Source organism: Martes martes, assembly GCF_963455335.1.
Source record: "Martes martes genome assembly, chromosome: 18".
Lineage (NCBI taxonomy): Eukaryota > Metazoa > Chordata > Mammalia > Carnivora > Mustelidae > Martes > Martes martes.
Genome location: NC_137906.1, coordinates 14,973,568 through 14,998,087, shown reverse-complemented (window position 1 = coordinate 14,998,087; position 24,520 = coordinate 14,973,568). Strand labels below are relative to the sequence as shown.

The 24,520-nt window shown below is 58.0% G+C and overlaps 2 protein-coding genes across 4 annotated transcripts in view; one reads left to right on the top strand and one right to left on the bottom strand.

Moving 5' to 3' along the window:
- The window catches only part of CHLSN (cholesin), a 125,101-nt gene that overhangs the window by 35,454 nt on the left and 65,127 nt on the right, over window positions 1–24,520 (bottom strand). The gene's annotated exons all lie outside the window — the stretch shown is intronic.
- GPR146 (G protein-coupled receptor 146) lies at window positions 749–18,275 on the top strand. Of its 2 annotated transcripts, none has more exons than XM_080830021.1 (2): window positions 749–806; window positions 13,416–18,275. In XM_080830021.1, the coding sequence occupies exon 2, from the start codon at window positions 13,435–13,437 to the stop codon at window positions 14,434–14,436; it is 1,002 nt and encodes a 333-aa protein (XP_080686147.1). In that variant the 5' UTR covers window positions 749–806; window positions 13,416–13,434; the 3' UTR covers window positions 14,437–18,275. The 2 variants fall into 2 exon arrangements, with proteins under 2 accessions (XP_080686147.1, XP_080686148.1); XM_080830022.1 differs by lacking the exon at window positions 749–806 and adding an exon at window positions 11,186–11,222.

Here is a 24,520-nt window from a genome sequence, read left to right as displayed (position 1 = left end):
GAGCACGCAGGCAGCACGGGGCACTCAGCAGCAGCCTTGGCTGCTATCCTCGTTTGCTGCAGTTCCTCTAAGCCCCTGCTCACGCAGCACATCTGTGTTAAGTTCTGCAACCCGCATGATTTGGTTTTCAGACAGAAATGCTCTCGGATCCTGAGCGCGAATGTGCGGCTAAGGGTACCATTACACCGTAAGAAGTAGAGCAGAGTAAATCACCTTGGTCTTCAAACGTTCCCAAAGTTTAATTATAACAACAGCCACAAAATTAAAGGGGCTGCAAACAATGCACTGTGTGCTTCAGAGGTTTTCCTGCGGTGCGCTCAGCTGACAAGGTAATTCCCAAGCCCGGGAAGTAACCGGGTACGGCGGAAGCAGCCAGCGGATGCTGCGGGGGCGGAGCAGGTGCACCTGTACCGACCAGACTACGGCCTTTGGAGGGTGGGTACGGCCTTTGGAGGGTGGGGGGGGGGGCTGTGCCCTACAGATTAGAGCGCCTTCTGACTCAGCACAACCAGCACCAGCGCTTCAGGGAGCCCAAGAGCGCGCCCGGGGGTTGCGTCCGGCACGGGGGTTGCGTCCGGCACGCGGCTGACCTCAGGTCACGAACGCGCGCCGCCCCGCCCCGCGCGGTCGGAGTGCGGCTCGAGCCTGGGGGCGGGGGCGGAGCCGGTTGGGAGGCGGGACCGGCCGGCGGTCACGTGTGTACACAGGCCCGCGCGGCGTGCGCGCCGTGAACCCCGCCGCCGCCTCCTCGGAGCCCGGAGCTGCCCGCCCCGCGGCGACTGCGCGGCCAGCGGCCCAGCGAGCCGGTGAGTGGGCGCCGGAGGCGGGGTCGGCCGGCCGGCACGTCCAGGGTCTCGGCCCGCGCGGGGAGCGAGCCCGGGGCTGCGGCGGCCCCGCACCTACTCTCGGGTGCCTCGGCCCCGCCCTGGTGCTGTCCGCTTGCGGGGTGGGGGCGCTGTCCCCCAGAGGTTTGCGGGTACTGTCCCCCGGGGGTAGGGGCGCCGTCCCCCGGAGGTTTGGGGGTGCTGTCCCCTTGCGGGGTGGGGACAGTGTCCCCCAGAGGTCTGGGGGTGCTGTCCCTTTGCGGGGTGGGGACAGGGTCCCCCAGAGGTTTGGGGGTGCTGTCCCCTTGTGGGGCGGGGACGATGTCCCCCGGAGGTTTGGAGGTGCTGTCCCCTTGAGGGGGCGGGGACGCTGTCCCGCATCTGAGGCCAGTCTCCAGCTGTGTGCTGACCGTGCGGCTGCCCAGCGGTCATTAACCTGTGGAGGGGCATGTGGCTTAGCAACACCACTGGTTCCTCACATGTCCGGCGCGGGGGGCGGGGGTACTGACTATTCTCCTGGATCAGCATGCTTATGGCTTTCCTCTTCTTCATGATTACACAGTTTTTAATAAGTTCTGGAACCACATCTAAATGTAGACAGCAAGTCTGTTGTTAACGATCTTGGACGCTTGACGAAAATATACAATTCCCTGCGCATGGAAAGGCTCCTGCAAAACTTCATAGGAAGGCAGTGACCGCCCCCCCCCCTTCCCCGGCCTTTGAACATCCACTCGGCTAGCAACAAGAAACACAACAAGCAGCAACTTAGTATCATAAACACCTTAAGTTCAGCCTCTAAGCAGGGCGTTCATCTGCTTGTGGTCATCTACCTAGCCTCTGCCCTGCCCAGATGTGGAGAGCCTGAGGGTGACTGTACATTTGATGTCCAGAGCACCATTTATCCCTCTGATCTCCTTTGAGATCTCCACTCCAGCTCTAAGTAATAAGCTCCACATTTCAGCCGGCCAGCCTCTAGCAGAGGTTAGCATTCAATTGCAAAAAGCCAGAAGCTGGCTTCCCAGACCCCTGCACATACGAGGGTATGGGAAAGTGACTCTGACCATGCATAATGTGACCAGACCCTCCATTGTCCTGATTGGGTCTAGCTGGGGCACTGCGGAGTGAAAACTACACCCAGTAGACAGCCACTGTCCAGGACCTGCAGCGTAGCTCTGTTAAGCAACTGCTGTGGGGCCCAGCTCTCCAAACCAGAGCCCCTGGTATCTTCCTGAATGAAGCAGGCCTCCAGATAAGTACCTGCGTGTGGTCAGTGCTCCCCAGGCCCGTCACACATAGGAAGCTGGGGCTGGAGCAGTAAGGCCGTCCCCCAGGGCCACACACAGCTCTTGGACCATGTAGTGTCCTGCTTCTGTCGTGAGTGTAGAAAAACCCCGAGGATGGAAAAACACAGTCTTAGGGCAGAATGCAAATGTCAGTGTGGTACTGGTGTCCCTCTAACTCAAAGCCCAGGCAGGATAGGCTGATGACAGGCAACATACGTCCACTTAATGTGGGCCACACAGGCTTTTAGGTTGGGATGTGAGGGCTGATTTCTACCTATTATATAATGAGAGAGTGACATACAGAGATCACTGCTGGGAACTACACCTGTGTGATTTACAGGTGGGAAGAGGGCCCTGCTGCCTTCTGGGGTGGGACAGGGAGGGGGCTCCTGGAGCAGCTGCACCCATCTCTGGTCCCTCCAATGTCATTTGGAATCCTGGAAACATAACTGCCACCTGGCCTCTAGTGACCCAACCACACACTAGGGCAGCATCTTCAGGGTGGTAGCGGAGGAAGGGGGTGAGTTCCCTTCCAGAGGACTGGGACCTCTGCATTAGCACACATGATGAATCATGCTGCTTCTTCCTTAAACAATGTTTCCTGTCACTTCCCTTGCTTGCTGCTGGCCCTAAGGCTAAAGCCACTTGTGGAACTGGGCAGCACCTGCCCAAAGGGGTCTCACAGACCTAGGACCCAAGATACCACCCAGGCAGGGGCCACAGCCTAGATAAGAAAAAGGCTGATCTTCTCTCTAATTTGAGACGCCAAATTATGATGGTGCCAGGGAAAAGAATTCAGTCCCCTGGGAGCCTCCATGTGCAAACACAACATCCCTCACATCACAGGACAGGGTGAGATGGGCCAGGTGTCCTGTGTGTCCCCCAGCAGGCCCACCCAGGGTCCCTTTCCTCCCATTCATGCCAGTGGGGGTGTGCCTAGGAGCTTCCCAGTTTTAATTAGAACCCAGCAAACTGAGGAAGCAACTGTGCAGAGTAAAACTAACCAGCGGTTCCTCCCTGGGAAAGAACCACAGGCGCTGATAAGATCAGCGGCTCTGAGTGCCCACCCCCCTGCTGAGGTAAGAGCACACTGAGTTAAAGGCTGGGGGAGATCGGGGAGCCAGGCTGGGCTGCCAGGCCTGCCCAGAGTCTGAAATGGAGACCCGATCTGTTCTCAGCCCCTCGAATTTCTAAGTGAGTCTTTTAGTTTCTATTTTTTCCTGGCCTGCTGTGCCTGGAAGGAGCACTAGCCTCAAACCAAGTTAGTCCGGGAAAAAACAGCCCAAGAAACTAGGGCTCTGTTGCTCTGTTGACAAAAGAACGTGTGTCCCATCTCCTTCCAGGGAAGGAAGCTGGTGGCCTGGCACAGGCGCCCCACTGGCCTGGACCTGGCTGCTTGGTCTCAGTCCCCCGCAGCCCTTCCTGAGCCAGCGGACAGGCCTGTTCTCTTCCACAGAGAGAGAGAGGCCGCTCCTTGTTTATGCGTGAGCCATGCTGCCTGGTTCGCTCACTACTCTGCCATTTAGAACCACAGAAAGCAAAAAGCTATAAAAACCAAAACATCCCATCTATATGATGAACAGTTTCTTATCACACCCCAGGAGGGCACAGCGTTTGTGATAGGAATCAGTATGCGTAAGCTCTCTGCATTGAAAAACCTATGAAAGCACCGGCCTTTCCGGAGTGTCTGGCTCCTACCAGCTGGATGTTAATTGTAGCTAAAGCCTCTGCCCATTATTACAAAAGGAAATAAACATTCAGGAGTCATTTTCAAAGCATTCTGATTGTTCTAGAACATTCATCTGAAGTTAAGTCTCATGGTGCACAGCAGGTCTACGTCAAACTGAAACAACCCACAAGACCGTCAGCCAGGCTGAGCTGTCTGCCCACTCAGGGTGCACTGCCTGTGCCCCACAGCCCCATGCCCACAGCCTGATCTCCTAGTGACAAGAGGCACTCCCACTCTCCTACCCCTTCTGCGGTGGGGGGTCTATTGCTCACCTTGGGGGAGAGCCTCGGACATGACCTAGCGACCCTCCTCCCCAGCCAGCCAGCCAGGCTTCTGGCAGGAATCAAGAGGCTTTCCCCTCCCATTCAGAAAGCTCTCAGCAGGTGGCAAAGACAGGGCTGCAGCAGGACTGGCTGGAGAGGGGGTAGGGACCACGGTCAGGGAGGGCCCCTCACAGTGCTGATACCAAAATAAAACTTCAGGGGTAAGTTAGCACTTATCAAGTGAGCAGGGGGATTAGTATGTGCGCCCCCACCCTGCAGGGAGATGGGCAGGAGGCCCAGCACCAGTGGGCCCCCAGCAGCAGAGGACAGGATTTCCTGATTAACAGAGCAAGGAAATAACGGGAAGGTTTTAGTGAAACCAGCTCAGCTACCCTGGAACAGGCTGATTCCTTTTTGCTGGTCTTTCATCTCTGTGGGCTCCGTGCATGTACACGCGCGCACACACACACACACACACGCAGGACCCCCAGCAGGCGTGACCCCCGCCCACCCCAGCAGCAGCCTGCTCTGGCCTGCGTCCACACAGCCCACGATCCCTGCCCCCCCAGGCTGCTGTTCTGACCCACTCCTGGCATCTGTTTGCACAGAGATCACTATTTACTTTAGCCCTGGATTTTAGCATTTTCATTACTTACAGACATCCACTTTTAATGGGCTGCTTTATACCATTTTGGGCTCTTTTTTGAAAATGCACAGAAAGAAAGCTACCAACGTCCTGCCTCAAAATGCTTCTAACAGGCGGCCTAACTGGGGTGTGGGCCTTGCCAGCAGAGAAGGGGGTGTGTGTCACCGCTGAGAGGACTCCCCCAGTCCTCCTGAGTTAGGGTCAGAGCTGCTCTGTCCGCCGGCCCCCCTTCTCTGTATGCTGTGGGCACAGGTGAGGGAAGTATACCTTCATGCCCCAGTGTCATGAATGCCAAACCAGCAAACGCGCCGTTGGTGTTGTTACCGAAGCCCGGACCCAGACCATGAAGCCTCTGGGACGGGGACGTCCCTGTGGTGCACAGCGGTGGTCTGAGGCTTGCTGCTGTCCCCACCCTCCCCGCCCCCAACAGCCGGCACCAGGCCTGTGCCTGGTGCTCACGTCCCCACACCCGCCTTCCACGTCAGGTGGTAGATTCTGAGCAGAAGTCCACAACCAACCTTCTGTGAGCTCCCTGTGTCCAGGAAGGAGGGTGTGGGCCCGCACCCTACTCGTCCACCCTCTGGGGACCTGCTGAGGCTCGCCCTGCCGTGCTCCACACGGCTGGATCCATCGAACTCCCCAGCAGTCACACCAGTCTCCTAAGCTGGGGAAACTGAGGTAGTACATTACCTGCCTAACCAGCGCCCCCCCGTGGGGAAGCAGCGAGCCCAGGCACCAATCTAGGGGGCTGGTTCCGCAGACAGAATTCCCAACTGGGCGGGATGCTGAGCAAAATGCGGGGCACCTGCACCTTTCCTGACAGCGTGTGGCACTAGGTCACAGGGGGCTACCCTGCTCCCTCTGCAAAGTTCAAGCGTTTTCCCAAGCCGCCGCCTGCCCTGCAGAGGCCTGCATTAGAGCTCCCTGCCACCGAGGGGGGAAGGAGGGAGGCCGGGGTTCAAGGCAGTGCCTGCCCTCAGAGCTGCTTCCTCAAAGTAGGAAAGCCGCCTAGGACTGGTGTCTGTCCCGGGACACACCGAGGGCCCGCTCTGCACCTGTCCCTGTCTGTCCCCCACCCTCTGTCCCCCGGGCCTGGGCATCACCCCTACTGCTTGGGACACCCTGCCCCTCCTGGTTTTCCGGGGCTCCTCAGGCCGCTGAGCAGAGGAGTGGCTTGTCTGTTCCCAGCTTTCCCGTCAGTTCATCTTCCCTGCGGCCTGGCCTCCCACCCACAGGCCTTTCCACTAAACCCTCGGCCTGCAGGGCCCTCTCTCCCCGTGTGCTGATTCACTGGTCAGCCACCAGGGCCTAGACCTGTGCCCGCTCTTGGTGCCGGCCCTCTGGGCTGTCTGAGTGACCCCTACAGAGCTGCCATGCTCGGGCACTGGCCAGTACCATCAGGGAAGAAACCGGAGAGCCCCAAAGTCCCAGCTCAGGGCCCAGAGCAGAGGGCGCTTCCTTGGTTTTCCAAGCCAGTAAGGACAGCTGCCCAGAGAGGTGCTTAGGCCAGACTTGCGGCTGCCCGACGTCCTTCTCCATTAGGCCCACGGGTCTGCAGGGCAGACAGCCGCGGGTTCCCTTCTCTCAGCATTCTCCGATGGCTCCATGCCTCCAGCCTGAGGCAAACAGCCCTTCCACACACGCACACGTGCTCAGCCCGTAACTCTGCCTGAGAGCCTCCGCGACCAGGAGGCAGCCGAGAACTCTCCTGCGGTTAGAAACTGGCAAGTCTAGGAAAGCGTCTCCTTGAAATAGAATTATTGAAGCCCAGAAGGCATCTTGGAAGAAAATGGCTTTTCTTTTATGCATGAGAGCATCTGCAGGTGACTGTCACCCCGCTGAGGAAACACAGGCTCCAGCTGGGGATGAAGGGACAGAGAGGACCGGGAAACCGCGAAGTCCCTAGAAACTGGGATGGGGTACAGAACCCAAAAGGGCTCCGTGCCCCAGGGGCCTCCAAGCGGACACTCAGACGCATCCTGCATGTCCACCGGCCTCTTGCTCCATCTGGCCAGGATTCACTGGGTCTTCCCTGCCCTGCAGAAGGCAGCTCCCGGACCGGGCCCTTCTGACAGTCTGGCCTCGGGGCACCCCATGAGGTGGCAGAGGCCCGGACGGCAGTGCTGGGGCACCAAATCCACAAATGGACACCAGCTTGGACCACGAGACTCTGTCCTTGTGGACCTCAGCCTTGCTCACCTCTAAAGGGTAGGGCTTCTGAGGCCCAAGAGGTGACCGCTCCACACGGAGAAATGACCACAGCTTTGTTCCCTCCCAGGGCTTCCCACGGCGCAGCTCGCCTCACGAGTGGGATGGCAGCTCAGCTTTCAGGCCCTCTCAGGCTTTTCTGGAGGGAAATGTCCGGCCTGTCTGGAGGCTGCCCTCGCTGGGGCGCGAACGCAGCCAAGCTCAGAGAAGGGGCGCCACGTGGCTATGGACGCAGTAACAATCCGAGCCACTGAGGGCTGGCCCAGCAGGGAGCTTGGGGCTGCCGTTTCCCAGGCCGGCCCCCCTGTGCACTCTGACCTGGTCTGGGGCCTAGCACCCTCCTGTGGTCCAGCTACTCCTGCTTCCACCAGGCTGGCTTCTTATCTGCTCTCCTCTCTCAGGCGCCCGCTGGCCCCCAGGCCTGGAACTGTGCTCCCCACAAGCCGTCCTGGCCTCTCCAGCCCATGGGAAGAGGACCAGGAAGGGGAGCAGGCACCTGAAAGACTGGCCCTGTCCTCATGATGTGCAGCTTTCTTCTTTCTGGGTGTCATTAGAAAACAAAACACACACACACAAAGCCCTCAGAGAGGGAGAGTATGTGAGTCACTTTTGTGGAAAAAGCCAGAAGAAGATTACAGTGGTCTCTGTCTTGGACAACCCCAAGCAGGTGTGAGGTCCCTGGCCTAGAGAGCTGCCTCCCTTTTCTTGCCCAGCCAAGATGCCCGGTGCCCATGAGGAACAGGCCAGCCTGACTGTGCAGGGCCCTCCTGTGGTCCCTCCCATCGGCCTGGAGCTGGGCCACCACTCTGTCACCACAGAAGCCCACATTCAGCTGCAGAGAGGACGGAGGCCCAGCAGGCCTGCTGCTGCCGTTGCCACGGATGCGGGCAGCAAGACACCTACACGTGTCCGGGGCACCCTTGCTCTGTGCAGCTTGGCTGACGGGCAGTCCTGGCTCGCCGGAAAACACACCGTACACGCACAGAAGCCGCCACGGGCCTGGCTCAGTGGGGGTCTCGAGGGTAAGTGGGTCACTTCTCCCCATGGAGATCTGGGACAGAGAGGAGTGCTCTGGGAGGACGGTCACGGTTGTGAGGGGCCCCTCCAGTAGGCTGCGACCCCGACCAGGAAGGGAGAGGCTGTGATAGAAGCAGCACCCAGATGAGGTGAGACCTGGGGCTGGCAGGAGTGGAAATCCAGGGGGACCCCGAGTATAGTCCTGTGGAGAGGCAGGAGGACAGGTGCTGGGATCATTCTCGGCGCCTTGTCTGCTGCAAGGTTGTGGGTGCAGGCGCAGGATCTGTGCAGCTCTTGGGGGCGGGGGAGAGGCGGTAGTAAGTCTGGCACCGAGAGGCTGGAGGCAGGCCCAGTGGAGGAGGGCAGAGGAACAGCACCAGGGAGCTGGTTAGGTGGGAGGAAGTGGGGGCAGGATGGGCAGAGCAAGCCAGGGAGCTCTGCCAACAGACCCTCCTAGAAAAGACTCTAAGGTGCGTGGAAGAGGAGGCAGGCCCAGGAGCCAGGGAAGCAGCGGGGAGCTCTGGCAAGGTGGGGCCCCGGGGGGTCCTGGGAGGAGGTGTGGAGACAGGCCCAGCCTGTTTGTAAGGCTAGCCCAGACGAGAAGCCCACCGGGGTCCTCACTGATCCTGACCCCCTCTGCTGAGGGCACGCAGCAGGTGACAGGGCCCGGGAAGCTAGATTATCCATCCTGCTGTCCTGGAAGAAAGTGGCAGATTTCCAAATGAGAACGGGTGGAGTGGGGAGTGGGGAGCGCTGGGCACTGAAGTGCACTGAACCCCGTGTGGCCTTGCAGAGAGGACCTTCCTGGAACCCCCCCCCTCCCCAACTCTGGCTGTACTCCAAGTTCCTCTTTCTCAGGAGCTGGAAAAGGTGGTCTGAGGCCTGGGCAGGAGGGCGGGAGCCAGACCATTGTTCCCAGGTCCGCCTCCTCCCTGAAGGGAAGTCTCTGTTCCCAGGTTCCTGGACTTGCAAAACCAGAGTGTGCAAAAGGGAAGTGGAGTCACCACAAGGAAACGGGAACCAGAGAAAAGCAGGCCGGGCCAGCCCCCATTGGAGGCCCTGTGTAGCCGGGAGGACAGGTCTGGGGGCTCGGGGGCATCCGCCTGGCTCCAGGTGCAGAATGGTAGGCAGCGGCCCTGGCCCGGACAGGACCTCCCCGCCCCCGCCCTGGCGCTCATCCTTTGGAAGGTCAGCTGTGACGTGAGCCAGCAACTGCGAGACCTGCACAGGCTTCACCAAACGCCTGTGACTGGGGTTTAGGCAGGACCACCGCTGGCTCACGCACCAGACCCACTGACATGGGGCAGTTCTGGGGGTGCAGTCGCTATCCCCTGGCCTCCTGAGCACCTCCACCTGCTTCCCGCCCACCTGTGCCACATGGCTGCAGCCCCCGTGCAGCGGGACCACCCGTGCTCACAGGGACCCACGTTCGGTTTGCACATGGCATGGGTGAGCCCATCCCGAGGTGGGCATGTGGCTGTCCAGTGGCCTCAGTGATGGTGGCGTCACCCCTGCACCTGGCCTCCCGCCTCCCTGCCAGCTGTTCCCTTCCCTGCCCTGCCTCTCAGCGCCATCCTCCCAGACGGGAATGAACACTCCTGCTTTGGCAAATACCACACGCCCGTGTTTAGAAAACAAAGTGGCTTCCCCAGAAGAATGCTGGGACAAAAGAGCAAAGCTTGTCATCGTCAGGCTGACAGAAAGCCAACAGCTGGCATCCTCTGCCTGCATACACACGAGAACCATGCACGGACGCGAACTCTGGCTTCTGAAATCAAATCAGTACGTCTGTGTTTCCTGATTATCAGCAAACAGAAACTCAGGCCTATTTCAACTGAAGACCGAGCACTGACGGCCGCCGCCCGCTCTCCACAGGACCTGTGAGCCAGGCCACACAGGCACGAAACTGGAAAGGAAATTCTAAACAGACTGCTCCACGTGACCATTTCCCAAGAATGGGGCCACTCTTGGCCCAGCATGGCCGGTCGCCAGTGGCCCTTCCCCGTGGCCCCATGGGGCAGCCGTGGGCAGGCAGGACAGCGGCTCCCTGAGCCCCTGGCTGGGAGGGGACACGGCCAGTGGCCACCGGCCGGCAGCTCTGCTGTAGCCGTGCTCAGGCCAGCTGTGGATGCCACAGCGACACAGGGAAGACACCCGCCCTTCTTCCTGCCAGTCCTGAACCTGTCCTCAGCCATTGCTGCCCCTTTAAAGAGCCCTTGGGCCCGTGCTGCAGGGCCGGCGGCCACAGTCCCTCTCCATGGAGACTCGGTGTGGCCTCTGGTTCTGTCCTAAGCTGCCTCTCAGTTTCCTTGCTCAAGGGAAAGAGGAACTTGTCACTGCACACGCCCTACACCCCGAGTGTCAGGAATGGCCATGTGGGCTCTGGGCAAGACTTGCCACACCTGCCGCATCACTCGGCATGGGCTGGGGTGCAGGGGGAAGGAACCTGGCACTCCTGGAACTGGTGCGACAGGGCAGGAGCCCGACCCGACGGTGCCGGCCCTTCCAGGCACGGCCCTCGTTCTGCGGAGCTGGCTGTAAACAGAGATAGGGAGGGGCCACTGGGCCTGCCAAGGGAAGCCGACACTGAGCGATTTACTGAAGGAAAACAAGTGGCTTCCACGCCGGGCACGGAGCGCGCACACGCACCGTGCAGGAAGCCAGCACTGCGAGGCTGCTGCTGATAAGCACCCAGGGCGGGCGGCGGCGGCGGGGGGTGGTGGTGGTGGTGGTGGTGTGTGTGTGCTGAGAAACACAGGATCCTCTCTGTCGTCTGTGCTGCCGTGTTGCTCACGGGGTCTGCGGTCCAGGCGCACAGACACGGGGCGCTTAGGATAGAGGTAAGCAGCCTGAGGCGCGGGTGTGGCTGTGGGCCACTTGGGGTGATGCTAGGGACAGGCTGCGGGAGGGAGGGCTGAGGGCCCCGCACAAGCCTGGGGCAGGCCTGAGGGAGGACGGGCTCTGTTGGACCAGGAGGGTGGCTCCTCAGGTCCGGGCCGTTCCTGCTGGCCCGCGCCCCACTGAGCCAGTGCCTGTCCTAACGATGGCACAGGGCCCTGCCTTTTCAGGGACGCATCTCTCTCCTCTTGTAAGGAAAGAGGCTTGGACACGAGAGCAGGTGGAACATCTCAGGCAGACCTTATGGGTCCCTGGGCAGGACGTGAGCCCAGCTGGTCACCGCACAGACAGATGCTCTGGGATGGAAGATGTCCACAGTGGCCACAAGAATGTAGAGTTTCTGGGTGACTTCAGGTCAGTGAAGTCTGGCAGGTGAGCTCCCCACAGCCTCCTCTGTTCCCTGTCCCCCCCGCTCACTGTTGGAGCCATGGTTCAGCACGGAGGCGCCTCAGAACAGAGAAGAGGCCACATTGTTGAAACATCCCCAGCCAGCTCTGGAGGCCTTCAGGAAGGAGGAGGAGAGCGGAAACCGGCCATGTAATCAGCTAGAAGATGACTGACCTCCCCAGCTCCCTGTGGGACCCAGTGCCTTGGCTGTGGGACACACGTGCCACCCACCCGGGGCTCCCACCTTCTCCCCCAGAATCTGGCCCCCGGGGTGCAGAGTGCCCACCAGGGCCATAGGCTGAGGAGCACTGTCCAGACTTTAGGGCTGAGCCCACACTGTCGGTGACAGTAAACGCTGTAACAATGATGTAACCAATGTGGGCAGAGCCGGCCAGCCCTGTGCCCAGCCGGACCCTGAGTGTCGCTACCGTCTAACACACATCATCGCAGGCTGCTGGGCAGCATTAGTGAGGCTTGCAAAACACTCCCCCGGATTGGATGTCCCTGACGCCTGTGTGCCCACTGCAGTCTGAGGCTGGGGGACTCTGATGCAGACACACTCCTGCTGTGGGGGCCCCTCGCCTCCTTTTGTTTCCTTCACTGTTAACCCCCTGTCATCCCACTGGCCCGGGTCGGGCAAGGGCGAGGCAGACCAGTGCGTAAGGTCTGTGCTCTCAGAGCCCTCTCTCCACGTCACCTCCCACCCCCACGCCAGGCTCCGGCACAGCAGCACGTGTGGCCAGGGCCTGGCCCCTGAGCTCCTTCATGGGCAGCAGAGCTGGCTGATCCCTGTCCCAAGGCTTGGGAAACAAATGTCTGCTTTGTATGTGCTTGCCCAAGAGGATTTCTTATTCTGAGAGCAGGATCTCTTATTCTGAGATCAGGTTGGACCAAACTACATTTTGAAACTAAGCTTTTCCTCCAAAGAACTGACATTTCTGAAGTGTGTTCTTCCCTCACGGCCAGCTGTGTGCCCATGCCTCCCAGGCTCTGGGCGGACACAGGCCGCTTGGTTGCACCCTGCCGGGGCGCTGCCTCAGAGGCCAGGTGAGGGTGCCGGGACTGATGGCCCACCCCTGTCTGTCTCTCTTGGCATGGACATGGGCACCTTGACAGGGCAGAGCCCTCTCCCGGCCCCAGCCTGGAGCTTGTCCCCCAGGGAACCCCAGGCTCCATGACAGTTCTCGTGGACGTGGCCTCACTGGGACCCCGTGACGGCCCTGTGGAGGTGGAGGCATGAACATGTCAGCCAGCGGCGGCCTCCCACCTCCCAGTTCAGCGCCTCCTGCTCTCCCAGCTCCGTTCACTGCACACGTTGGTGACACGCCAGTCTTGCAGCCACCCATACATCTGCTCCCACGTGTGCACCCGTGCCTGCTCCCGGGGCTGGAGGTGCAGCCTGCCGTCGCAGCCTGGGTGTCATGTGAAACAGGGTGGGTCTCGGGCCACCAGACCACAGACATAGGTGTGGAAGGTGTACATGATTCCCATGCATGCCAAGAAGGGTCTGGGCAAGGCTATGGCCCACCTGCTAGGCAGAGAGGCTGCTGTTCTCAGCTGGGGGGCTGTGGAGGGTCACCCTGTCTCAGGAAGGCCCCTGTTGGCATGTGTCCCGGCTGTGCAGGCACGTGAGTGCTGTGTGGGTGCCACCCTGGCTGATGGGCTCCACAGTCACCTGTCTTTCTAACCCACTTTCAGTAAAGAGGCTGAGCAAGGTGGGGGTTACGTGGACTGAAAGCCACGCAGCCCAGGCAGAGGGGTGAGGACACAGTGGGGGTGGGGGAGGTCCTGCAAAATGTCCCCTCCTGGCAGAGAGAAGCAGGGACCCAGCAGAAGCCAGAGAGCACGCAGGGAGCAACTTCTCCAGCAGTATCCTGGGTAAATCGTCCATGGCTCGGATTCCGCCGCAGGCTTAGGGAGGCTCACCATGGCCAGTCAGATTATCGCAGCCTCATGACCCTGCGGGCCCAGCTCGGGACTTAAACAGCTGTGGGGCGGCACCTTTGCTTTCACAGGAGACACACACAGGCAGAACAGAATCTGAGTCTCTGACCGTTCTCTGCTAGTTTAAGGAGCGAGGCTTTCTTCCTGCACCACCTCTGCATTTCTGGGGGTTCGCAGGCCCGAGGCAGTAACCTTCTCCTGCTTTCCCCCATACAGCCAGCCCGCCGCCGCCACCATGTGGAGTTGCGGCCTGCTCAACAGCACGGGTGGCGCTGAGGACCACAGCCTCTGCCAGCACTTCCACCTGGTCCTGTCCCTCTTCTCTCTGCTCTACCTGGTCGTCGGCGTCCCCATCGGCCTCGGCTACAATGCCCTGCTCATCCTGGTCAACCTATATGACCAGAGCAGCATGACCATGCCCGATGTCTACTTCGTGAACATGGCCGTGGCAGGCCTGGTGCTCAGCGCCCTGGCGCCCGTGCACCTGCTGGGCCCCACGGCCTCTGGCTGGGCCCTGTGGGGCTTCAGCAGCGAGGCCCACATCACGCTGCTGGTGCTGTTCAACGTCTCCTCCCTGGTGACCATGTACTCCACAGCCCTGCTCAGCCTCGACTACTACATTGAGCGGGCCCTGCCCCGCACCTACATGTCCAGCGTCTACAACACCAGGCACGTGTGCGGCTTTGTCTGGGGTGGGGCCCTGCTCACCAGCTTCTCCTCCCTGCTCTTCTACATCTGCAGCCACGTGGCGGCCAGGATCGTTGAGTGCTCCAAGATGCAGGACACAGAGGCTGCCGATGCCATCATGGTGTTCATTGGGTTTCTGGTACCCACCCTGGCTGTCCTCTATGCGCTGGCGCTCATTGCAAGGCTCCGCAAGGAAGACACGCCCCTTGACCAGGACACAGGGAGGCTGGAGCCCTCGGTGCACAGGCTTCTGGTGGCCACCGTGTGCACGCAGTTTGGGCTCTGGACACCTCACTACCTGACCCTCCTGGGGCACACGTTGCTGGCCTTGCGGGGGAAGCCCGTTGACGGGCACCACTTGGGGATTCTGCTCTTTGCGAAGGACCTGTCGAGATTCCTGGCCTTCTCCAGCAGCTCCGTGATGCCGCTCCTCTACCGTTACATCAACAGGAGCTTTCCTGGCAAACTCCGGCGGCTCATCAAGAAAATGCACTGTGGGCATCAGAGCTGCTCCCCAGACCAGGTGGGGGTCCAGCAAGTGATGGCATAGACAGCCAGTCCTGGCGCCACCACCAGCACTCACTGCGGGGTCACCTGGCCGCTGGCTGAGGGTGCGTGCCCTCGAGGCACGACCCACCCCCCTCCCAGGAGACAGGTGACTGACACTTGAGCTGGGTGCTTGGCACCATGTCGCTGTCTTCCCCAGGAGGTCAGTGCGGCAAGAACAAAGGACAGCACTGGATGTGTTCTCGCCAAGTTTGCTGTTGTTCCACAAAGGCCTCTCTTACACCAAGGCCACGTTGTTCAAAGCAGCAGGGGCCTGGTGTGAAGGGAAGCTGCGTCAGCCCACCTGCTTCTGCCCAAGGCCTGAGCACTGCTCCATCCCCGGGGCCACACCCTCAGCTTCCTCCACACCGGGTCCCAGAACGAGGTGATGACAGTCAAAAGCCAGTATTTATACTCTGTCTTGCTACAATCCTTGATTCCCTCTTTTACTTTATTTTTGTTCATAGAAAGAAAGATTTGACAGAGAAGTCGCAACAGTATGAAAATGAAGGAAGCAACACAAAAGAGCACCTGTTGGGCTCCATCGGACGGGTGGGGGTGGGTGTGACGGCTGCAGGGTCGCGTGGGGGCGGTGGGGAGCAGAGGCGCACGGTGTGACACACGGAGGTGGTGTCAAGATGTTTCCGATGGACAAAGCCAGCGGGGTGGCTCATCTAAATCGAGAGTAAAGCAGCTTGCGGTTCTCTCCTTGCCCGCTGAATGCACCCACTACCCCTGCTGCCCTCATGGGTGACCTCAGCTGACCTTTAGAGCTCGACTCCCCACTGTGGGCACCAGACAGAACAATAAAAATACACCCAAGAGAGGAAAAGGTGGTTAACGCTGAAGCTGGAAGGGACTGCCCAGGGGACAGGCCTGGACGACTGAGCCTCGTGGGGCGCAGCAGCAGAGTATGGCGCCACCACCGCCACCTCGCCCGTCAGGTCCTCTGTGGCCTCTGCCACGGGGAGCCCAAAACCTGCCTGGATTCTTCTACACCATGGCCCGTAACCATCAGCTTTACAACTGTGCAAACAGAAGGCCCTGCCCCTCACACCATCACAATACACCTCAGGCCTGCAGCCCCTAACTCCCAACTCTGAAACCCACCACACTCTAAAAACGGGAAGATCTGTTTTTCAGGTTTGCAGCAAGTTCATTTGGTAGCAAACCCTGACCTCCAGTGGTAGGAGGGCACTTTTCTGCAGAAAGAGGAGTGTGATTACTGGGGCCCTGCCCCAGCCCTGCTATCCCGTAGCATGCAGTACATGCGGCGTGTTAACTGTGTGTGTGCGTGTGCAGAAAACCGGTCCACAGAAGTGGTTTGCTAAAAGGAAAATCATAAACATGCACATTCCTTAAAATGTGGTTTATGTTTCAACTGAAATTTTCCTGCCATTTACAATTAGAGAGGAACAGGGCTGGGAATTGGTAATATGGTAACTCCACCCTGCTTTTAGGGCTGCACATCCAGAAAAAAAACACCTGCTTTGTTTTTGGTCGTTGCTCAGTAATGCACCCTATTTATTTATTTATTTTTTATTTTTATTTCTTCACTCCCCTTCACCCATTCTCCCACCACCCACACCCCTGGCAACCACCAGTCTGTTGCTTCTCTGACCTTGGTTATTTTTTTTAAAGATCCCCCATATAAGTGAGAGCCTGTGGTGTTTGTCTTTCTCCGTCTGACTTACTTCACTCAGCACAGTGGCCTCCAGGTCCGTCCATATTGTCGCAAGTGGCCAGACTTCATTCCTTTGTATGGCTGTTGTTCTGCAGTGTGTGTTACGCGTGTGTATATGCCCCCCGCCCCGCGTCTTCTGTGTCCACTCGTCCATCGAGGGACACTTAGCCACTTCTGTGTCTCGGCCATGGGGAGTAATGCTGCACTGAACATGGGGGCGCAGACATCTTTCCGGTTAGTGGCTTTGTACCTTTCAGGTAAATACCCACAAGTGTGAGGACTAGATCGTAGGGGAGTTCTTTTTCCTTAACTTCTGGGGAACCTCTGTGTTGGCTGAGTGGCTGCACCAGTTTGCATTCTCACTGATGGTGCACGAGGGTTCCCCTTTCTGCACATCCTCATCGGCTCTTCTCTCGTCTTCTTGGTGATGACCGCCCTAACAGGTGTGGGGGGTCCCCCTCTGTGGTTCTGATGTGCACCTGCCTGGTGGTGAGGGGCGCAGAGAGCCTTTCATGTACGTGTTGGCTGTCTGTGTTCTTTGGGGAAATGTCTCTTCTGACCTTCTCCGCATTTTGTAATCAGATTTTATTTTGCTACTGAGTTGTAGGGGTTCTTTATGTATTTTGGATATTAGTTCCCTAGTGGAGATATTAACATACTAACTTGTGATAACCTGAAAACTTCTGAGTTCTGACACATCTGGTCCGAGGATAACAGAGTGTGGCTTGAATTTTTTGCCACATTCCATGTGGGGAAGTTGCTCCATTTGGTCCTGGTCTCTTGGGAAATTTAGCCCGTGACTTGGTTGCCATTGTTTTTCCATCTGCAGCATGTATCTCCTCCAGGATGATGGGACTGAGTGAAGAGTCTGCCTGTGCAGGATCCGGAAAGTACACTGGATGCCAGGGCCCTGGCCCTGCTCGGCCCTGCCAGCTGTGAAAGTCCAGACCGCTTCTGTGGGGCCCTGGCAGTAGATCCGGGGTAGAAGGAGACAAGTCTCCGGGTTGCTTCTGTCAGGAATGTGCTAGTTCTATGCAAGGATGTGCCCCGCTCCCTTCACTGCTGCTGTAGGTCTTCAGATGCACTGGAGTTTCTTTTCAAATCCTGAAAGCCTCAGGCCTGACCCCCTCTACCCTCCTCCAGCTGTCAGCTGAACGAGGCCATGGCTCCCCTGGGAAAGCCTGGTGTTCCTAAGTGACCAGTGTGACGGCACGGGTCCCAACACTGCAGCCGTAGAACCTCTCACCTCTGACATGCCTGCTACTGCTGGACCTCTAGTTCTGTCCCAGCTGGCAGGCAGACCCAGGGCCGGGGTCAGGCCAAGGTCCACCACACACAGCCAGGCTCTTGGATCAGGAAGCCAGCACCGTTATTAGTGGAAACGGGATCCAGCGGGTGGGCTGGTTTGTAATGGCAGTGCTATTTCAAAGAAAAAGACCCTTTTCCTTGCTTACCTGTTCTGCTCTTTGCTTGAGGAGAAAGAGCTCCTAGGAGAGAGGGAAATACCAAGAGCACAGAGCAGAGGGGCACAGTCCCTCACCCCAGCTGGGGTCCCTCAAACAGGAGAGGGACCTAAAATTATTGATTTGTTTTCCATTTCTCAGTGTCTCTGGTTGCAAACTGGCTTGTTTCTGGTGACCTCCAGACCCCCCTTCTGGGGGCCTGAGAGGGTCCTGCCAGGGGTCCCTCCCCCATCCCAACACCCACATGTGCTGGTGACAGAGGGCCCCCGAGGCACTTGGGAGCCTGGCAGCTCTTCCTGGTGGAGCACAGGCCCAAGGCAGGATGGGGCTCGTGTGCAGACCCTTACCTCTAACGGAGACCCCCACCAGTGGTTCTGCAGCATACCCGGGTCTCACAGATGTGAGACATGCTCTTCTCCCTGCTGGGGACACCTCTGCCACCAACCCCACATGCTGCAGAACCTACTGTCCATTTCACATTTGTTCATCCACATTCTTATGCTAAATTCATCTTGGATCAATCTGCTGTGACCTGACACTTCTCTTCCAGGTATGGGAGCTTCCAGCGCTTCTGCAAACTTGCCAAAAAAATGGAAAGACTTTTGGGCTGAGAGAAGAATGAGGAACTATTTGGAAAAAGCTAAAGTAGACTGTGAACTCAATGCTAAATAAAGATTACATATATATTTTTAATTGACCAATCTATATTTCTCCCAGTGAAAGGTTATGTTCCAAGCTCATTAATTTTGTTAATCCACAAACACACATCTATCTTGCCATGCTTAAAATTTCAAAAGATGAGTTTAATCTTAGGTTTATTTCGTGAAGGTTACAGAATTTATCATAGGAAACCAGACATGTTGATAAGTCAAACATTCATTCTTTTTTTTTTTTTAAAGATTTTATTTATTTATTTGACAGAGATCACAAGTAGGCAGAGAGGCTGGCAGAGAGAGAGGAGAAAGCAGGCTCTCCACGGAGCAGAGAGCCCGATGCGGGGCTCGATCCCAGGACCCTGGGATCATGACCTGAGCCGAAGGCAGAGGCTTTAACCCACTGAGCCACCCAGGTGCCCCAAACATTCATTCTTTTAGAGAAAGCACCTGATAAAGGATAAACCTGGAATATATGCTTAAGATGCTAAATTACAAGACCCGTTCCTCAATTTAAAATCAGTTGGAGAGGGGCACCTGGGTGGCTCAGTGGGTTAAAGCCTCGGCCTTCGGCTCAGGTCATGATCCCAGGGTCCTGGGATCAAGCCCCACATCTGGCTCTCTGCTCAGCAGGGAGCCTGCTTCCCTTCCCCTCTCTCTGCCTGCCTCTCTGCCTACTTGTGATCTCTGTCTGTCAAATAAATAAATAAAATCTTAAAAAAAAAAAATCAGTTGGAGAATTTGGGGGCTTTTTCATTTCTCATCTGTTAAATCTTATGATGTACCCATTGGCCTAAAATTCTACATAAATGAGGAAGAAAAACCTGCTAAAGAAAAAACCCACACATTTGAAGATTTAAATTATTTGATATGTATTACCCAATTTTGGAATTCTTCAAATGTGTATTTCCAGGAGCATAGGATGTAGATCAGAACGTATTAACCTAAAATCGGCATTTCCCCTAGTGACACAGATCCTGCCATCTCTGGTTGTTTCTCTGTAGCTCCTTGGTTACAGTGACAGTAATCTGACCTTTCGTGGCCAGCCTCAGATGGTGGCAGAGTGCGCCGCGAACACCACCGCACAGGTCGTCCACGAAGGCCAGCAGAGACAGCCTTACGACTCTTGCAAATGTTACTCTTCCCTGAAAATAAAAATTTAAAGATTGCTGACCACATCCTGAGGGCTGAGGACAGAATGAGTGTCCTGGTGGCCCCAGCAGTTCTGGGGGTGGGGTGGCGTGTGACCCCCTCGCAAGTGGTCAACATGCTGTGCACACAATGAGCTCTCATAAAGCTGAAAAGTGACTGAGTCATCCAGGAATGAAAGAATTTAAAGATACCCATAATATCTTAATAAATAAGATACAGTTTAAAGACTTTATGATTTGCCTTGTTCTGTCGATCGTGCATGTAAGACAGGAGTCCTCAGTACAAAGCATCTGTTGAGTGCCTACTGTGTTCTCGACCTTTCTCCTGATACTTAAAACCACTTAACAAGAGGCTCTTTCGGCCCATCTGCTGTTGACATCATGTGAACCTGGGAAATAAGACGCCAGGGCCCGAGATGCCAGGAGACCGGCCGGGACATTCTAGAGTTTCGGCCGACTCAGAACCACCTTCTAGCCTCGGAGAGCAGGCGTGTTTGTGGAGCTCCATCCAGTGGCTGCCGGCAGACCTGCACTCAGCAGGGCAGCCGACTATGAGCCATGGTGTGCCGGGCCACGGGGACCCATGTTCGTGCCCCGAGAGGGTGCTTCTCACGGGTTTCAGCGCTGATGTGGTTTGGGTTGGGTGGGTCACATTTGGTGATGTAAAACTCAGCGATTTTTCACGGCGGCTTTCACCCCCAAACCAGCTGCTGAAATGCAGACAGCCTGCTACACATCCCCCGAAGGGACTGTCCTTCACAAGCTATCCCTGCAGATACAGGCCCAGACTGCACAAGGCTCGCAGAATGCACAGCAAACTGTGCCTCTACCAAGACACAGCCCTGGCAGCAGTGGAGACGAGCGCTCAGTCCGCCAGGTGTCTGCACCCCATATATGTGTACACCCACATGCACACACACACGCTGGCCACACCAAGTCCACGCAGCCCCAGGTGGCCATGCTGGAGCCAGCAGGGCCAGGCACCCGCAGGGACAGTAGCCAGGTGCGGGCCCGTGATGCTGGACTGCTGTGCAGTTAAGGCTCGGCATGCTGCCATCCACAGGGCAGCCTCTCCCTGGAATTTCTCATCTCCAAGTGAAGCTGAGTGCTCACTGCAATGTCCTACACCTCAGGGAGCTAAAGAAGGGCCATGGCTAGAAAGGTACATAAGACATAGCCGTAAGATTATGCATGCCTTTTAAAAACTGTTGGAAAAGTTTCTGTCTAAAAAGGCACAGGTGAATGCTGGAGCCTGGAGGGGGGAAGCACTCTGGGCCATGGCCTCTGGGCCTGCTCTCTCTTGCATGGCCAGCTGGAAGGCCACATGGGTCCAGCCTCTGCCACTTGGGAGCTGCCCGTCACCTGAAGCATCCAGATGCTTCCGTCACAGATGGAGGGGCCGGTCTCTGTGAGGCTCTGCCAGCTCCCAAGGCTCCAAGATCAAGGAAACGCTTCTGCAATGGACTCACAATTCCACATGGTGCAAAGGGCACTCCCGAAAAGTGCCCACCCCTTGTCCCCACTCCCCAGGAGGAAAAGCCCGCACTTCCCCCAAGCCTCTGTGGACACCTCTGACCTCTGCACGCATGGCTCCTCATCTGTGAGGAGACGGCCCAACAGATAGGGCTGACGGGGCCGAACACTGGGGCCTAAGGGCAGGACTGCACTCGCTGCATGGCTGCGGAGATAGGCTGCGGGTGTTGGAAGCCAGGTTCAGACCACAAATAACCCGAACATGGTTTTCTTCAGGAAAACATTTGTCCAAACACCCCAAGCAAGTCCCCCCAGAGTTTGAAAAGGCCCCGTTACTTGGCACTATGGGTTCGCTCCAAGACTCTCGGGTGACCATGAGGCCAGATGAGCATGGAGATAAATCGGGAAAGAGCCAGCCAGACGGCTGCGGGCCACGGGTATGCGGGCAGATGGACTGCCTGTTGCGGCTCTGGCTCGGCTCCCTGTCCTGGGAGAACCTGTGGGCTCGCCCGCCAAGGCTCCCATCGTCCCCCACAGCCGTGGAGAAACACGCTGTGGCCTGGGCTGGAACTGAGATGAGTCAGTCCGTAATCAGCCTGCTCTCTCCTCTTCTTGCTGACCACACAGCAGCAGGACAAGGAAAGCAAAACAAACAGCCTGGTGGCAAGCAGAGCCAGAAGTCCAGTACAGGGATCGGCCACAGACGCGCCGGTAAGACCCCTCAAGGCGACGGAGCGGCTGCTGGACTGGGCCATGGTGAGGGCTTCTAGTGTCAGTGACCCGCATTTTCATAACACTGGAGTTACATGGCATCTGTCTCAAATAAAGCCAATTTTAAACATGTACAAATGTCTTAGTGACAAAAGTTGAGACACACGCAGGGGCCATCAGTGCCGGTATTTTAGAACAGGATACATGAGGCGGCTCCCTGCAGCGCCTTGCAACCACTCATCTTCCTGTCTGTGTGGACCGGCTTCCCCCGGACACAACTCTCAGGGGAGTCACAGAACACATGGTCCCTGGGGCAGGCTTCTCTCACGGATCGGCCGCTGCTAAGGTCCCTCAGGCCTCGGGGAGGCATCAGTCCACCACTCCTTTCTGTATACCGCATGGGGATATGTTTCTCATCCGTTCCTCCACTGACGGACCCTCAGGCCGCTCCCACCACAGCTACTGTGAGGAGAGCTGTCACGAACATGGGGTGACTGTGGGTGTGCCAGATTCTGGAGGCCACGCACTACAGCACAGTCACGTCCATAACTAGGGCTGGGCCATGGACAAAGCCCAGGATAGATGCTCTCACTGCAGAGAACGTGAAGCCTGACCATCCCGTGCTCACACACAAGGACAACACGTCCCAAGACGGTGTGTTCTGGGACAGAGGGGTGGGCAGGAGAGCCACTGCTCCCTGAACGGGCTGTTCCATCACCTCCTCAACACGGGGCCAGGAACACAGGAGGAGCAGTGGGCACAGGGAGACCACTGCCAGTTCCCGCGCAAGCGGAACAATGCTGCCAGCTGACAGGCAGGCCTCGTGGGCACACCTTCTTTCCCGCTTTCACTCACATCCAGTATCTGCGTGCACTCTGCGTGTGCAGAGCTCCAACACACTCCAACCTCTTTGCCAGCGTCTGCCCTTGGCACTGAGGGAGCGTGGGGCACACACGGGATGGGCCGGGCCAGGCCAGGAATGAGGCGGCACAGCACTCCACCCCGGAAGTCATGTCCTCCTGCACCCCAACCCTGATACGAAGCACACAGACCCAGGGTGCAGATAGTTCTATGGGGAGTAAATCAGATCCACGGAAATGCAAAGACAGGGTGTGACAGAAGGCGGGACAAGGCCTCGAGGCACCCCTGGAGGAGGGCGCTGGGGTGTCCGGAGGTAGATGGACGGTGGGCTGGAGAGGGATCCAGGCCAGGCTGGTCCTGGGGCTGGGCTGCAGAGGCCGGCCCAACTCAGACCCATGTGGGACCCTCTCTTTGTGCAGGTCACACTGTGTGGCAGAAACCTGTGTTTACAGATGGTCTCTGGCTTCACATGTCTAGGACTGCCAACTCCTCTAACCCTCACAGGTACCCTGTGCAGCACTGCTGGACTTACTGCCCTCTGGCCGGAGCGAACAGGAGCTGGGAGCCAGCTGGCCTGCCCTCACAACCCCCATCTCAATGCCTCGGGCTCTCCCCTCTGCTCGGCACCAGAAATTCAGGCTTTGTGCACGGGTACTTCTCTTAGCAGCTCTGTTCATCCCGAGTCTCGATGGCTTGGTGGGAGCCCCGGCAAGTGGGGGGCTCGGCCTAGCGGGCAAGGCGCCCACGAGAACAGGAGGCTCCAGTGTCGTGGTGGTTCTCACGGCCCAGCAGCCAGTGGCCGGCAGTGCGAGCTCGCGGCCTGGAGGCGGACACTGCCTGTCTGCCAGCAGCAGCCACGGCGCAGATGGAACACATTTCTGGACATTGCAGAACGGAGCCAAACCATACACCAGGCCTCCCAGTGGACGCAGCTGGGGAAGACAGTGTGGTTTTCTCAGCTTAACGGAAGACCAGGAGGTCAGGGCGGGGAGAGGCCAGCTGGGCCAGTAGCTCAGACGTTTCCCCGCAAGGCTGGGAGAGCCCAGAGAGTAGGCTTACTTCTCTAAATTGGGGCTCTCAAAACCCCCAAGCCCTGAACTCATGCAAGCAGGAGTCAGGATGCCCCAGAGCCTAAGACAGAGGTGGTTGCTGCTCCCTGGGAACTCAATCTGCCTGGGGGACCCCAGATCTCACTTACAGGAGCAATGCCCCCACGACGCAGCAGAACCCACACATGAGCTCCACCCACATGGGGCAGGGCTCCCACCGCACCCCCATCCCCAGCCAGGCTTCTGATGAGCCCGATGAGGCCCACCCACCAGCTCCATTGTCCCGAGGCACCCTTCCAACAAGCAGGCGCAGCTCCATAAATCCATTCACAAGACAAAGCGCGGGAGGCCCGTGGCCACCAGCTTCAAGCGGCACGTTCAGACTCAGAGCCCAGAGAGCTGGCCGGGGTTGTGCACAAGGGCTTGGACACCGGGAGGCTGAGGGAGGCGTGCTAGCTACACAGTAGCTCAGGGTGCCTCTGCTCGCTTGTGTGCTGGAGGCTGGGGGCCTCGCTTCCCCTGCAGCCACACACTCTTGTCAGGGCCTGACTCCAGGCTGGGGGCCTCCCTGCAGGTACCAGTGGGCAGAGCTGATGGCCATGTGGCTCTAACAGCAAGGCACCTCATCACCCTGGGAGCTGAGCAGCGAATGCTGGTCAGCGACACTGACAGAGACCCAGCTGCCCCTGTTCAAGCCTCAGGTCTCCCATCTGGAGAGGAGATTAGCCCTGGTTGGCGGTCCTCAAACCTCGGCGCTGCTTCCCCACTCCTAAGCAAGCTCCTAAGCCCTGCTTGGACTCAAGGCTCTTGGCACAGAGGCCCCAGGCTGGCTTGCTCTCAGGTGCTCATCAGCAACAACACTGCAGGACCCACGTGGGGAGTCCAAGTTGTAAGAGACATCAGACGACACGTGGTCCCTGGCCCCAGTCTGGGCTCAGTGACTGAGGGGGCTCCCGGGGCACTCTCTGCCTCCCTGGAGCCTCGGCGGGTTTTCCCTGGAGCTCACGTGGCTGTGGATGCCATCAGGGACCTCAGTGGGCTGG